General features: G+C 32.0%; 4 protein-coding genes across 6 annotated transcripts in view; 3 read left to right on the top strand and 1 right to left on the bottom strand.

Annotated features, from left to right (window-relative positions):
* Window positions 1-7,285, top strand: part of MCU (mitochondrial calcium uniporter) — a 55,012-nt gene extending 47,727 nt beyond the window's left edge. For both annotated transcript variants that reach the window (XM_089076321.1, XM_011639516.3), the window contains exons 3-7: window positions 1,384-1,560; window positions 1,695-1,813; window positions 2,022-2,168; window positions 2,770-2,973; window positions 3,115-7,285. In XM_089076321.1, the coding sequence (XP_088932447.1) occupies window positions 1,384-1,560; window positions 1,695-1,813; window positions 2,022-2,168; window positions 2,770-2,973; window positions 3,115-3,438 (971 nt within the window). In that variant the 3' untranslated portion in view covers window positions 3,439-7,285. The remainder of the gene's footprint in view (window positions 1-1,383; window positions 1,561-1,694; window positions 1,814-2,021; window positions 2,169-2,769; window positions 2,974-3,114) is intronic.
* Window positions 7,286-8,282: 997 nt separating this feature from the next.
* Window positions 8,283-9,213, top strand: LOC105427666 (chromosome transmission fidelity protein 8 homolog). The gene is made up of 2 exons (XM_011639519.3): window positions 8,283-8,612; window positions 8,763-9,213. Exons 1-2 carry the CDS (start codon window positions 8,593-8,595, stop codon window positions 9,097-9,099), a joined length of 357 nt encoding a protein of 118 aa, XP_011637821.2. The 5' UTR covers window positions 8,283-8,592; the 3' UTR covers window positions 9,100-9,213.
* On the bottom strand, window positions 9,142-9,945 carry SmF (small ribonucleoprotein particle protein SmF). 2 transcript variants are annotated; one of them, XM_011639518.3, is made up of 2 exons: window positions 9,797-9,945; window positions 9,142-9,514 (listed from the first exon to the last, which is right to left on the bottom strand). In XM_011639518.3, exon 2 carries the CDS (start codon window positions 9,496-9,498, stop codon window positions 9,232-9,234), a length of 267 nt encoding a protein of 88 aa, XP_011637820.1. In that variant the 5' UTR covers window positions 9,499-9,514; window positions 9,797-9,945; the 3' UTR covers window positions 9,142-9,231. The 2 variants fall into 2 exon arrangements, with proteins under 2 accessions (XP_011637820.1, XP_011637819.1); XM_011639517.2 differs by having other exon boundaries at window positions 9,732-9,874.
* Window positions 9,946-10,781: 836 nt separating this feature from the next.
* On the top strand, window positions 10,782-12,514 carry LOC105427667 (uncharacterized). Its single transcript, XM_011639521.3, has 3 exons — window positions 10,782-11,095; window positions 11,205-11,304; window positions 11,406-12,514. The coding sequence occupies exons 1-3, from the start codon at window positions 11,073-11,075 to the stop codon at window positions 12,384-12,386; spliced, it is 1,104 nt and encodes a 367-aa protein (XP_011637823.2). The 5' UTR covers window positions 10,782-11,072; the 3' UTR covers window positions 12,387-12,514.
* The last annotated feature ends 204 nt before the right edge of the window (window positions 12,515-12,718 follow it).

Raw genomic sequence — 12,718 nt, 5'->3', positions numbered from 1 at the left:
AATGCTTCGCAATTTCTCAGTATTCTAGGATAATATGGCTCTTTAAATTAATTTCTTGTTTACTGGCTTAGCGCCTTCAATGAATTTGAGGAACTTATAGAGGCGGTTCTTACGCCAAAAGATGCATTTTCAAAGATCGTTAGCGCACGCGGATTAACGCTTGGTTCCGTTCTGCTTACAGCGGGAAAGATCCCCGGTCGTCTCATTTCGTTCTCCACACTCTAATACCTTCCTCATATCAACGGCTCGTAACCAGGTTAATATAGTCCAGCTCTCGATTGCGCGATTATCACGCGAGCGAAGTCGCGGAAACGGTGCATTTTGCCGGACCCGCAGATCCTTCCTCTTTTTTATATTACGATCTTTATATTACAATCTTCATAATATTTTTAATTCGTCAAGACAAAATTCATCAAACAGTATTTATCGATTTTAACAAGAGATTTATTATATTTTTGTTTTCGATTATATTTTGGAGGATACATTTTAATTTTACTTTACTACTTTATTTTTCACACAATTTAATTTTTAATTCGTCAGATGTTAAATCAAGTGGCTTGAAAAATTGAGGATTTTTATTAAAAGTTTGTCCAATCATTTATTTCATTATACTCGAAAATTGCTGAGTTTATATCGCACACAACGCAGTATATGAGGAACATATATGTACGTATAACATAAAGCAAGTATGTAGCGTATAACTAATGTTTAATATGCTTTTATAATTACGCATATTTGTACATTTCTATTGCTTCACCGAAGCATTATGTTCCGTTCTGACTGCGTTTTAATTGTTACGCAAAACAATTAATATTTTTCAATATTATTTAATTAAATTAAGAGTAGGTTTGTTACTAAGAATTTGTTACTAGGTTCATTCAAATATTAATTAAATATGTAAAAAATGGATATTAATTGATACTAACAATAATTAAATAGTTTTTTATAACAATATTATTGATTTTGTATGGTTTTGTATGAAATGAAAAAAGTTTAAGCTTGGCTTAAAGGCCTGCAGCTTTATATTTTATATCCGAACGCGAACATTTCTCATTCGAAATTTTAGTAACATGTATAACGCAAAACCATCGTATATGCACGCGCACGCGCATATTTCTTTTACGTGCAAGTCGTATTATATTTTTACCACCCGAGATATCCGCGTGATTCACGCAATCGAATACAGATTTAGAAAATAGAAACGGAATGCTGTTAACACTGCGAAATCTGTGAGAAAGTAAGAATAATAAACATTGTAAACAACATTTATACGCAAAAAGATTCGGGGGGGCTTATTAATAATATTTATTATGGTGGAACATAATTATTATGTTTATCTTTTTGCACACGATGCAGAATATTAATGAAAGCATATTAACGCAGGTTCAGATGTCACCGTGACATATCATCGGGGCCTTCCCAGGATTACGGTGCCTCTTCCATCCAGGAGGGAACACTGCTCATTCACCATGAAGCCGATAACGCACACGGTCGGCAATTTTTTAGATATGCTGAAGACGGAGGATCGCGGCATCGATCGAGCGTGTATAACTTCGTTAGGTGAGATATCAATTACAAGTAATTTCCTTGGCAGCTAATTGGTGCCCGGAGAGACGAATTAGAATCAAATAAAATCCTCGCACAATATTACAAGATACAGATCTTTATCGGTTTTTTTTTTCTCTGTTTTTCAGATGGCGTCAGGATATCTTCCAGTAACACGATAGAATCGCTTTTAGAAGAGGATTTTAAATTATTAATAAACGATAACGAATATCTTGTCTCGCCGCCGATGCAAGAAAGGTGCACAACAGTGAGTTGTCACATAAAAACGAGCTTTCTATTATTATAATTTTAAATTTCTAAACGACCCCTAGTAGTTGCAACTTGATCGATTAGATTCTCTCCAGCGATATTTCTTTAAATGCAATATATTATCTGTCATGTCTTTCGTGGGTCACACATGTTTCCCTTGTCGAACTATCCGCAAGTATCGACGTATACGTTTCCCGCTTTTGTAGGAAGATCTGCAGAAATTCGAGGATGTACAAGCGCTCGTTGGGCAACTGTACGAGGCGTTCCATGTGCGGGAATATCACGTCGACATGGAGAGATCGGTCATCGCCGAGTTGGAAGACATTAGATTACAGCTGGCGCCTATGGAACAGGTAAAAGATATGAAAAAATTATCATACCATAGAGCAGGACGAATGCAAATTACGTGGTGCATATCCAGAGGAGTGGTAATCAGATTTATTTGAATTGATTTAATTATTCTTGAAATGAGGCGCTCCAAACGAAATTGGCTTTCTATCGCGCGTAAATCGGATTTAAACGCGGGCACACTTCCATTGTCCGTTTTCTCTCACTGCGTCCCGACTCTGGTTTTTACGGTTTTTCTTAAATGCCATATTCTTGAGCGTTCTAATTAACACACCCGCGTCGTGTCTCGCACACGCGATCAGACGAGCAACTATACTTTTCTAATCCCACCTTTGTGCGCATCGCGCCTCGCTGTTATGCAATGCCATAAGAGGAGAATGTCTGCAAAATATTTTCCCGCGTCTTTTTCTTTTCTCTTCTTTATGAAATAACGAGGTAGGGTAAAAGATGTCGTTTCAGCTTCCACTCCCTATTCATCCATTTCCGACCTCCTTTTCTGAATTGCTTCGAGAAATACACGTCGGAAGTAAATTATCTTTGCTCAAAAAACTTTAGGGTAAAACGTGAACGACGGAGTATTTTTACATCTTCTATTAATCGTTCTAGAAATTGCAAGAGATACAAAACGCCGCTTACAAGAAGGCAAATTTTTTTATCTGGACCTTCCTAGTCATGATGTCGATCCAATTTGGGGCGTTGGCCAGATTAACCTGGTGGGAATACTCGTGGGATATAATGGAGCCAGTCACTTACTTCGTCACTTATGGCACTACTATGATGTGGTTTATTTATTACCTCGTGACTAGACAGGTTGGTTTTAGAGAATAGAGTATCGACTGTCCTATGATAGAATGTTGCGAATCATCAGAAATGGATTGCACGATGAAATGAATGGATTGCGCGTAATTCGGCACGATCAATCACGATTTTTCTTCATATATCTTCACCTAGGAATACATGCTGCCAGACGTGTTGAACAGGCGTCACCTAATAGTGCTTCATAGAAGAGCGCGAAAGGCCGGTCTCGACATCGAGCTGTACAACTCGTTGAAGAATCGGGCGTACGAATTGGAGAACACGCTGAAAATTATCCGCGGTCCTTTGTACGATTACAAGATTCAAAGGAAGCAAAAGCAACGCGCTAGATCAAGCTCCAGTAGCTCAAGATCGCCGAGTTCCTCGCCTAGTCCTAGTCCTAGTCCCAAAAGAGACGTTTCTAAGGTTATACCTGAATCGAAGATCGCGAGAAAATACGCCGAAGAATATAAAATTTAATTAAGGTGTTCAACGACGATGTGCGTGACGGAATGCAACGTAATCAACGATTACCGATCGCTTAAATCAATGTTATCTTCTTCCAATGAAGTACACTCAGAAAAGACTTCCCTCTCTCTCGAGTATGAAAGCGATGCACTCAGGGTAATATTTGCAAGCTCGTAAAAGGTATTGAATGGACTACGAAACGAATGGAAATGTAATTTATTTTTGTGTTTGTGCGTGTTTACGTGAAGGAGAACCCGCAGTGATATCTCAGATCTCGAGTCAGTCTTCCAAGTAGTATCGGTGGCAACTAATTTTCGTCACGCGCAATGCATCTCATAGGCGTTCAAGTGTCGCGGATTATCGAATGCTCAATGTTGTCGACGCGTTTGGAAGACATTAAAGAAAAATATATAGAAGAAAAGTACACCAAGCGTCATAAATACCTTAACAGTCACAAATCAGCACCTTTCGGAATACTTCGACAGAAGTTTCGCCAAGATTTTTATAACAGTTTTATAATGAAAAATGTCTTTTTATTTAACATATAACGTACGATCAAAATCACGAATATTTTGTACACGATTTTGTTAACGATTTTTTCTGGTATTTCTGGAAAATGCATTCAGTATGTATTAAAACATTTATGACACCTAGTGTACGTGTATGCTATTTTGATTAACTTTTTGTTGCATTTAATGTAATCAGAAAGTTAGATCCTGAGAGATACCAATGAATTATTGTTATAGATTATCTTATCACTTTACCGGATAAATCTTAACATTAATTCAACCACTCTCATGCTCGGCCGAATTATATATCGTAATAAATCCTAATATTGTAATTTTGAACATTACAAGTCACAATTTTTGCGCACTGGTGCAGATAACTGATAAATGATAACTTCACTATTGAACACCAAATTATCTAAATGTAAAGAGCCTTAATTAATGAAAATTTTACCAAGAGATAGATGTACATTATATTTAATGTACATTTAAAGTACATATTCTGTATAAGTTTATCTTAAGTTCTATCTTAATTCGATTACATCGTTTTATATCGACTTGTACATAAGTCTTTATTATGCACCAGTGTGTACCGATGCATCCAATCGAATTCACTACGAATAACAAATAGTATTTTAGCGATTAATTAATGAGTAATTATTCTATCATTATAACGTAGTATGCCTCGCGAAACCTGTGAGAAGATTCTATAAAAACGATAAAGTGTTAAGTCACGTTATATGTAAATCACGTTTACGATTATATGTATGTAACAATTAAATTGTTTATATATATATATATATGTATATGTATATATATATATATATATATATATATATATATATATATAAAGTAAAAATATATTATAAGAGTTATATAATATTAAAAAATTGCGATTATAATTGCAAATCTTAAACTATAGGTCGATGCGAAAAATAAAATAGATATGCGTTTTTCTTTTTAGTTGAAACTGTATAATGGTACTGAAAATTTCTTATATACGCTACATTTTTATAAAATAAACGGAAATACAAGATATTCATCTTAGAAATTTTAAGAAGAATCGTTCGGAAGAATCGAAGTTCGGATTATTGGAAATTTTATTTAATAGAGAATATTATAATTCTAAATTAAAAAGTTATTAATGAATTACATAAAGTCATTTTGCATAGTCTTTGAAATAACGCTGTTGATTGTTCGCAAAGTGATATTATGACATACATCGATATAGATGTTATTGTATATACATATATATAGTTTTTCATAAAATCAACGAAATTGCTAATCATTAATGAATTCATTATAATTAATGAATTTCACACAGCATAATTCTCTCTCTCTCTCTCTCTCTCTCTCTCTCTCTCTCTCTCTTTCTTTCCCTCCCCTCTTCTCGCCTCTCTCCCCTCTCTATCACACACTATATAAATATTGATATATAATCATTACTTTTTTTTTCATTGGCGTAAAGAGAAAAATCCATCCAAAAAAGAATATATTAGCGATCCGAAGATATAGCAAAAAATATTAACCTATTCGCTTTCTCATTACCTCACAATATTAATACAATTTACAAAAATATTTAACGTTCCTTCGAAGCTATCTTCAAAAATTTTTAGATCTCAAATAATCAAATGATAGAAAATCATCGATACATGATCCGAAAAATAGAAAGTGTCCACACCATTATTTAGCATTGTTAATTATTATCTCCTAATAGAGGTAGCCTGAATAACGCTAATATTATTACTGTTATGCTTTTTTAGGCGATTTTCACGAAAGTATCATAATATAAGAATGTAGATCATGTTCTATGGGAACTTCTTCTCGCTTTCATAAAAATCTATCCGTCCGCTGAAATAGTTTATTGTATCTAACAAGTATTATTTTTCTTATACTGATGTTAATACTAGTTTAAAAAAGTTTGATAGACTCATATTCTGATAATGACTTGTGTTCTGATTCAATAAAACAAAATTGCTGCAATAATCTATCTTGCCATAGTTTCAATTAAATTCCTAATTTTACAATTTTTCAAACAAAACAAAACAAGTTATATTAAAATATATTAAGAATAATTATTTCATCTTTTCAAATTTTTTTTTCCGAAAAATTATTTTTCGGCAACTTATTTATTCAAACAATTCGTTTTTATAATGTGTTATTTAAGAATTATATATTACGTAAAATACAAAAAATATATTAGTACTGTATCTCTCGAACATGAATGATACTTAGTCCGGAATTAGGAATATTAGAAATAAGTTAAAATTACATGCTACTAACATTAGAGGCTAATGCTTTTTACAACAGGAAAATAAATCATAAAAGACACTTTTACGCATAGAGAATCTTCTCATCTTCTTAATAGGTTTATATCTCTCATATGTAAGAACGTATGTTCCGTACAAAGCGTTACAGATTTATAAGTTGTAGTGAATAAGAGACATAATTATCTATAATATGAATGAAAGTATCACTTTCCTATCTCTGATCGTCACCGCGCAGTTATCTTCCTCAAATATTTTATACTATCCTTAGGGAACATTATACACAAAGGACTTTGTACATATATAAATATATTCATATATACATCACGCACATTGTATATATATATATATTAAACAATTTACGCACGCGATCTCTACGAGCGATCTTGCCTTAGTGCGCATCTTTCCTGCAAGTTTATCGCCTAATTCTCGATTGATATATAGATAATCAAAGCTAAGTTAGGTATAAAACTTTATCGTACATCTGCATACACGTACAAAGATCACCTCTGGATTCTGAATATAAAATGTTAATGAAGAGAGAAATGCTTTATGGAATATTTACATCACAAACTTCTTCGATGCTTCATCTCAGAAAGATTGCGCAAAGAAACGATCGAATCTCAGTTTACGTGAATCAATTTTTGCAATAAGTCTCATTTATTTTCATAAACGTTTTGAGATCTGTATTTTGTGTTAGTGTGTATTATTTCTATAGTTCTTCAAGTTGTCGAGAGATTTGTGCGCCAAATTCGTACGAATTTATTTTAAGTCCAGCTTCTCTGCACAAGATAAAATCGACAGGCATATCTGTAAAGCGCTGTGTGACGCGCAAGCACAAACTTTATTTTGAGACATACTTTGAATTTCGAGAGAAATCACATCCGGCAGTAATACGCTCGATAATAAATACGCACCTACAAAACATTATTTGTACTGTTATGTGTGCACGCTATTTACAGACGATGCATAAGTGTTTATTCAAATGGAGATGTGCTGTGATTTACGTCCAATGTACTTACTTTGATGTGAAGAAAAGAATCGGAAATAAAATGGAAATATAATACAAATGACATCTCAAGTTGAGACCAATCTATCTATATGGCTATTTATTTATTCCGGTACTCATTATATATTTTCACAAATATATAACGCAACATGAATTTATATTTTGCTAATAATTCTTTTATTTTAATTATAACTAATTATAACTAATCAATTATAATTAATTATAACTAATTGCGATTATGTAAATCTTATAAATCTGTGGCGGCCTGATATTTGTTCTCTTTTATGAATTCATATAGATAATAACATGTATTTATTTCATTTATTATATTATTTTGTTATTCTTTAAAATAATATTTCTTTATGCGAATATTGATATAAAAAATATTATTCGTAAATTACAATCACATATTGTTTCTAGTTTTTGATTATATTTATAAAAAATGTATATAAAAATAATATAAATGGTAGGAGAAAATGCATTCAAACGTAGAAATATTCTAGTAAGCAAACTATCTATAACATTGCATATTAACAACATGTTTACTCAGAATATTGCAACAGATCTAATACCATTTATGTCTATTAAGAATGTATTATTGGCTATCGCTATACAATAGAAGCAAAAAGTTATTAAAATTTAAAAAGAATATATATTTCTTATATTTGTACGTACGAAACATTAAATAAATAGGATTACGAATTTGAATTACGAAGATAAAATATAAACAAAATAACATTATTTTTAAATTTAATATTTTTATATATTTTTATAAATATATTTGTAATTTAATATTTTTCTTAATCGATAAGAAAAGCTGATTGTGAATGTTCTTTGAAATCAATTGCAAGAAACAAAAAATTAATTTATAGGAAAATCTTGAGTATTTTTTGAACAACGAATATTTTAGAAATAAACATTTTCTTTCAAGTTCCAATATTCCAATATTAGTTTCATTTCTCCTTTGTTCACATTTTCATTCTCCCCTTACGCTACATTTCAATCTTTATTTTCGGTAAGAAAGTTGTTGGAAGAAATCACGCAGAATCCACAAATTGCTTTCTTTTATTATATCTTGTTAAGAAATTTTTATTTCTGTCAGCATTCTGCTAACATTTTATTGTATATTCCAAATCTTGTATCCAAATCTATCATCTTTTTTTGATAAAATTTGTAGCAAATGCTTAATCTATTGTCGATAGACTTAGCTGATTGGGATTGCAACGCTTTCTTTTTATCGAATTTTCAAATATGGAAAAAAGTGAAGTAATCTTGTGATCTTCTCGCGTCGTTCCAGTATAATTTCTAGGGAATTTACAGTTCGTTTCGATATAAATTTCACAAACACAAGTTTTGGCGCTATTTAACACCTAACCTGGCAAGGATGATCGTGCCGATCAAAAGGTTCATTTCCAGTATATATTTATTTCCAATTTACATTTTTTTTTATGTCATCTTATATTATTATATACTACTATATATTACTAGTACTATTTTATTTATTCTTTTATTTACTCTTTCTGTAAATGAGCTTAGGCTTGTAATTCATTTCAGAGATGGAGAGATAGAAACCTGGGCGATTATAGATCTTCAAGGTGATTTGAAATTCGAAGAGACCGATGATCCGGACAATCAATTAGTCGGTGATCTTCACTTCACGAAAGATGGAGTGCCAATATTAATTATTGGAATTCATGTTTTGCATGGAAAAGAGATAATGCTGGAAAAACCTCTAATTGTATTAGAAAAGCATCATAATACAGATGACAAAGCAACAGGGGAAGAAGCTACAGTAAAGACTGAATATTTAGTGAAAGCTATTGTAAAGAAGAAACTCCTGTTTAAATCAAGGCCAAAGCCTATAGTGACCAATGTACCAAAATCATGCTAATACAAGCTTATAATCACTACCTGTCCTTGTAAAAACACAGCCTTTTATAAGATGTAGTTTATTAAATGAATTAAATTAATGCTTAAAAATACACGATTATAATGTACATTGAAATTTTAGATTTGTTCATGTTTAATCCTTCATCTCTCCTTCCTCATCCGATTCTTCTACTCCTCGTATGTACATGACATTATTACACCTAATTAGCACTTCGCCAAGATTTCCGGTGCAGTTGCCATCTATGTGCTCCTCAGTGTTAGCAAGTTGTAGATTCATATATCCATCGACTGAGACTAGATAACCTTTATACTCGTGGCCCCATTTTAATTTTACCATGACCGGTTTTCCAGTTAAACCATTTAAAAATGGTTTAGGATTTATTGGCATCGTTGCAGCCATGATGTAAATTTGTAATCTGCATGAAAAAAGTGTACACGTTGTTTACGAAAGTATGAATTCTTAAAAAATTATTAATTTTCCTATTTTTTATGAATGAAAGCATTTTCATGGCATGCCGGTTAAGTTACAGTAATCACGCATATCAATATATATATTAACAAAATAATACTTTTCGCTTATTTTTACAAGAATGCATATTATATCACAAGCGAAAAACATATACATTTACTTACTTTCCAAGAAGAGCGGAAATGTAAATAAAAAATACTGTCCGAAAAAGAGCACACTACAAACTAACCTCGAATGATGTGAAATTCTTGATAGCCTCTCGTAAGTTACCAACTGTGACGAATAAAATTTCACGATTTTGAGTTATACAGAAATTCACACTGAATCAACATCTGACGTATGATGTCCAATAGAAGAATGCGTTTTCTAGAGACAAAATGTTGCTCTCTAAAAACTCTAAAAAGTGAAATTCTTCTATTGGATATCGTCATATGTCGAATGCAATGCGAATCCTATATTAAGCCAGCGACACACATGATGCTTTTTTTCTTGCTAGTTTGCTAGATGAATTTACATACTTGCTGAGTTCTTGTCTTTGATTGGTATATTTTTTTGGATCTAAAATAATATATCAATCGAAGACAAGAGCTCAGTAAGCATGCGAATCCAGCTAGCAAATCAGCATTGTGTGCCGCTGGCTTTACATTTTGGAAATTGTATCCAATCAAGTCCAATTGCACACAAAAAGTTCAACTACTAGTCCTATATAAAGTTCTTCTTATCTAGTGTCACAAAAATGACCGAAATAGTGGAAGGCCATTCTCAAGTTTCTCTCTGTTTTTTATTTACAAATTTTTTTTATATTAGTACGTTCATTTCATATTAAATTTTCTTAGGTTCAAACAAATATAGTTAGCGCTAAGTAAATCTGTACGTTTTCTTTTTATGCTGATTAGATTATACTTTTAGATTTAAACTGAAATTAGAATCATTCTCTAAATCTATAATCCAATCAATACCAAGCATTTAAACCTTATGTTCATAATGCTATCCATAAAATCGATCCGAAATCTCGGATGGAAATAACATTGACAATTACATTTGAATCAATGCGGTTGGTCAAGTCTTTTTTTGCTAAGATTTTGACCGATTTCTACCATCGCAAAACATGGACACAAGGCTTTAAGGCCGTATTAGATTACGGGTTGCTGGTTACGGTTGACGATTCTTTTTCAATCACATTGACCATAATCAGGACCTGCTACATTATAATTAACTGAAATAGAATCATCAACCGGCAACCTGTAGTGTGATTACGCCTTTAAGCTGGTTTTATTTAATCGTTGTGCAATAATTTGTGTTTGCTGAACGCAATCTGAGTCATTATTAAGAGTGCGTTCGAAAATAACACCCGAGTGCACCCGGGTATCATTTTATCCTTGTTTAACATTCGACGAAAAACGCACCCCTAAATGTGATGCGTGTCTTCTTCATTTGCTAGTTAGCTGTATCAAGGAATGATCAATCTGATTTGATCGAGACGAATCGAGAATCATTTACTAACGATGAATATCTTACCGAAGAAAAGGCAAGTTGACGTATTTTTGTAAACGTATTTTTGTAAACGTATTTTTGTAAACGTATTTTTTTTAGACGTATACATTTTAAAATTGATCGCTTGTTTCATATTCATGCAGATGGCACGTCCGAACAAAGGAGAATATTGCACGCGTACGTCGAGATGAAGCGAAAGCTGCAGAAGAAGAAAAGGTTAAGCAAGCACGTTTGCAGAAAGCGGTATGTTTCAATATTCAATTATGTAGATCTCGTTTTACTACTAAAAATTACTGCATACTATATGTCTAATTTTATATAATTATTCTTTTATTTTTTATTAGACAACCGAAGCAAGACTAGATTTGCTAAGACATCGAGCAAAATTTAATCACAAGGATCACACAGATATTTCTGATACTACTAATGAGAAGTTGGAACATGTTAACTTCTTTGAGGACCTTGAATGTGGAAAAATTGATTATAATAGACCTAATTTGGAACATGAGAGAGAAAAGAAGGAAGAAAAAGAAAAATATGAGAAACAAATTGGATATTTGACATATCTAGGACAAAACACAAACGAGGCAACTGGAAAGAAAAACTGGTATGAGGAATTACCAATGAGGATAATAGATACAGAAAAAGATGTAGAAATAGATGCACTCAAGAAAGCTAGCGACGATCCATTAATTGTCATGAAGAAATATGTAGATAATATGCCACATAAACAACTTCATTCACAAGTGAAAGCAGAAATGAAACCAATGAGGACTACTAACTATATATATGTAGATGAATCCACAGACCTATTTGAACAAGTCGTTAATAAGCGTTTCGAGAAATTTCATGAACATGAAGATGAACATAAACATACACATAAACATAAACATAAACATAAACATAAACATTCGAAGAAGAAAAGATATGAAATTACAAGTAGTACAGATTTAAAAAAAGTAAAAGAAAGGAAATTCTATCTTGAAGAATATGAAAGACAAGAAACGCTAAAAATCTTGTCCAAAAGGAAAGGACCAATGCCTGTCATATCACCAAAGACTTCCATTGAACATCAAACTAATATAAATATAGAAAGATTAAGAACAGAGAGATTGCTTAGGGAACAAAGTGAACAGCTAAGAACGCAAGCATTGATAGCCAAAATGAAAGGCGGACCAATGCCCATTATACCACCAGAGACTTCTGAACCTGCTATAAAACCTGCTATAAAACAAAAATATAATTCTCAATTCTTTCCTGAACTTGCTAGACAAAATGCAGAAAGGACACCTAAATATTCTAGACATAATGTAACAAGTTTTTAAACTGCATTGCTTCTACCTTTTGAAAAATTATTTAATTATAATTACATTATCTTTATTAATCAAATAATTTTATATATATAATATTATCATAAACTGGGAAGAGAAGAGAATAAAGAATTGCAATTTTAGTTTTTGAGATATTTTAATTCAAAATTCGGAAATATTAAAAATCTAAATTACTTGATGATGTTTGGACGTATCAGCAATTATATTCACGTTATATTCATTTGTTCTATTCACAAATATTACTTATTTTTATCATAAAACTCTGCGTACAATGGAGAAAATATTAGAAACAGTAATTAACTATAAATAAATTTTGAAAATGAAAA

The sequence above is a fragment of the Pogonomyrmex barbatus genome, unplaced genomic scaffold, assembly GCF_055798465.1.
Source record: "Pogonomyrmex barbatus isolate J1 unplaced genomic scaffold, ASM5579846v1 scaffold2, whole genome shotgun sequence".
NCBI classification, from domain to species: Eukaryota; Metazoa; Arthropoda; class Insecta; order Hymenoptera; family Formicidae; genus Pogonomyrmex; species Pogonomyrmex barbatus.
Note: the sequence above shows the minus strand (reverse complement) of the source record. Positions and strands in the feature narration are given on the sequence as shown.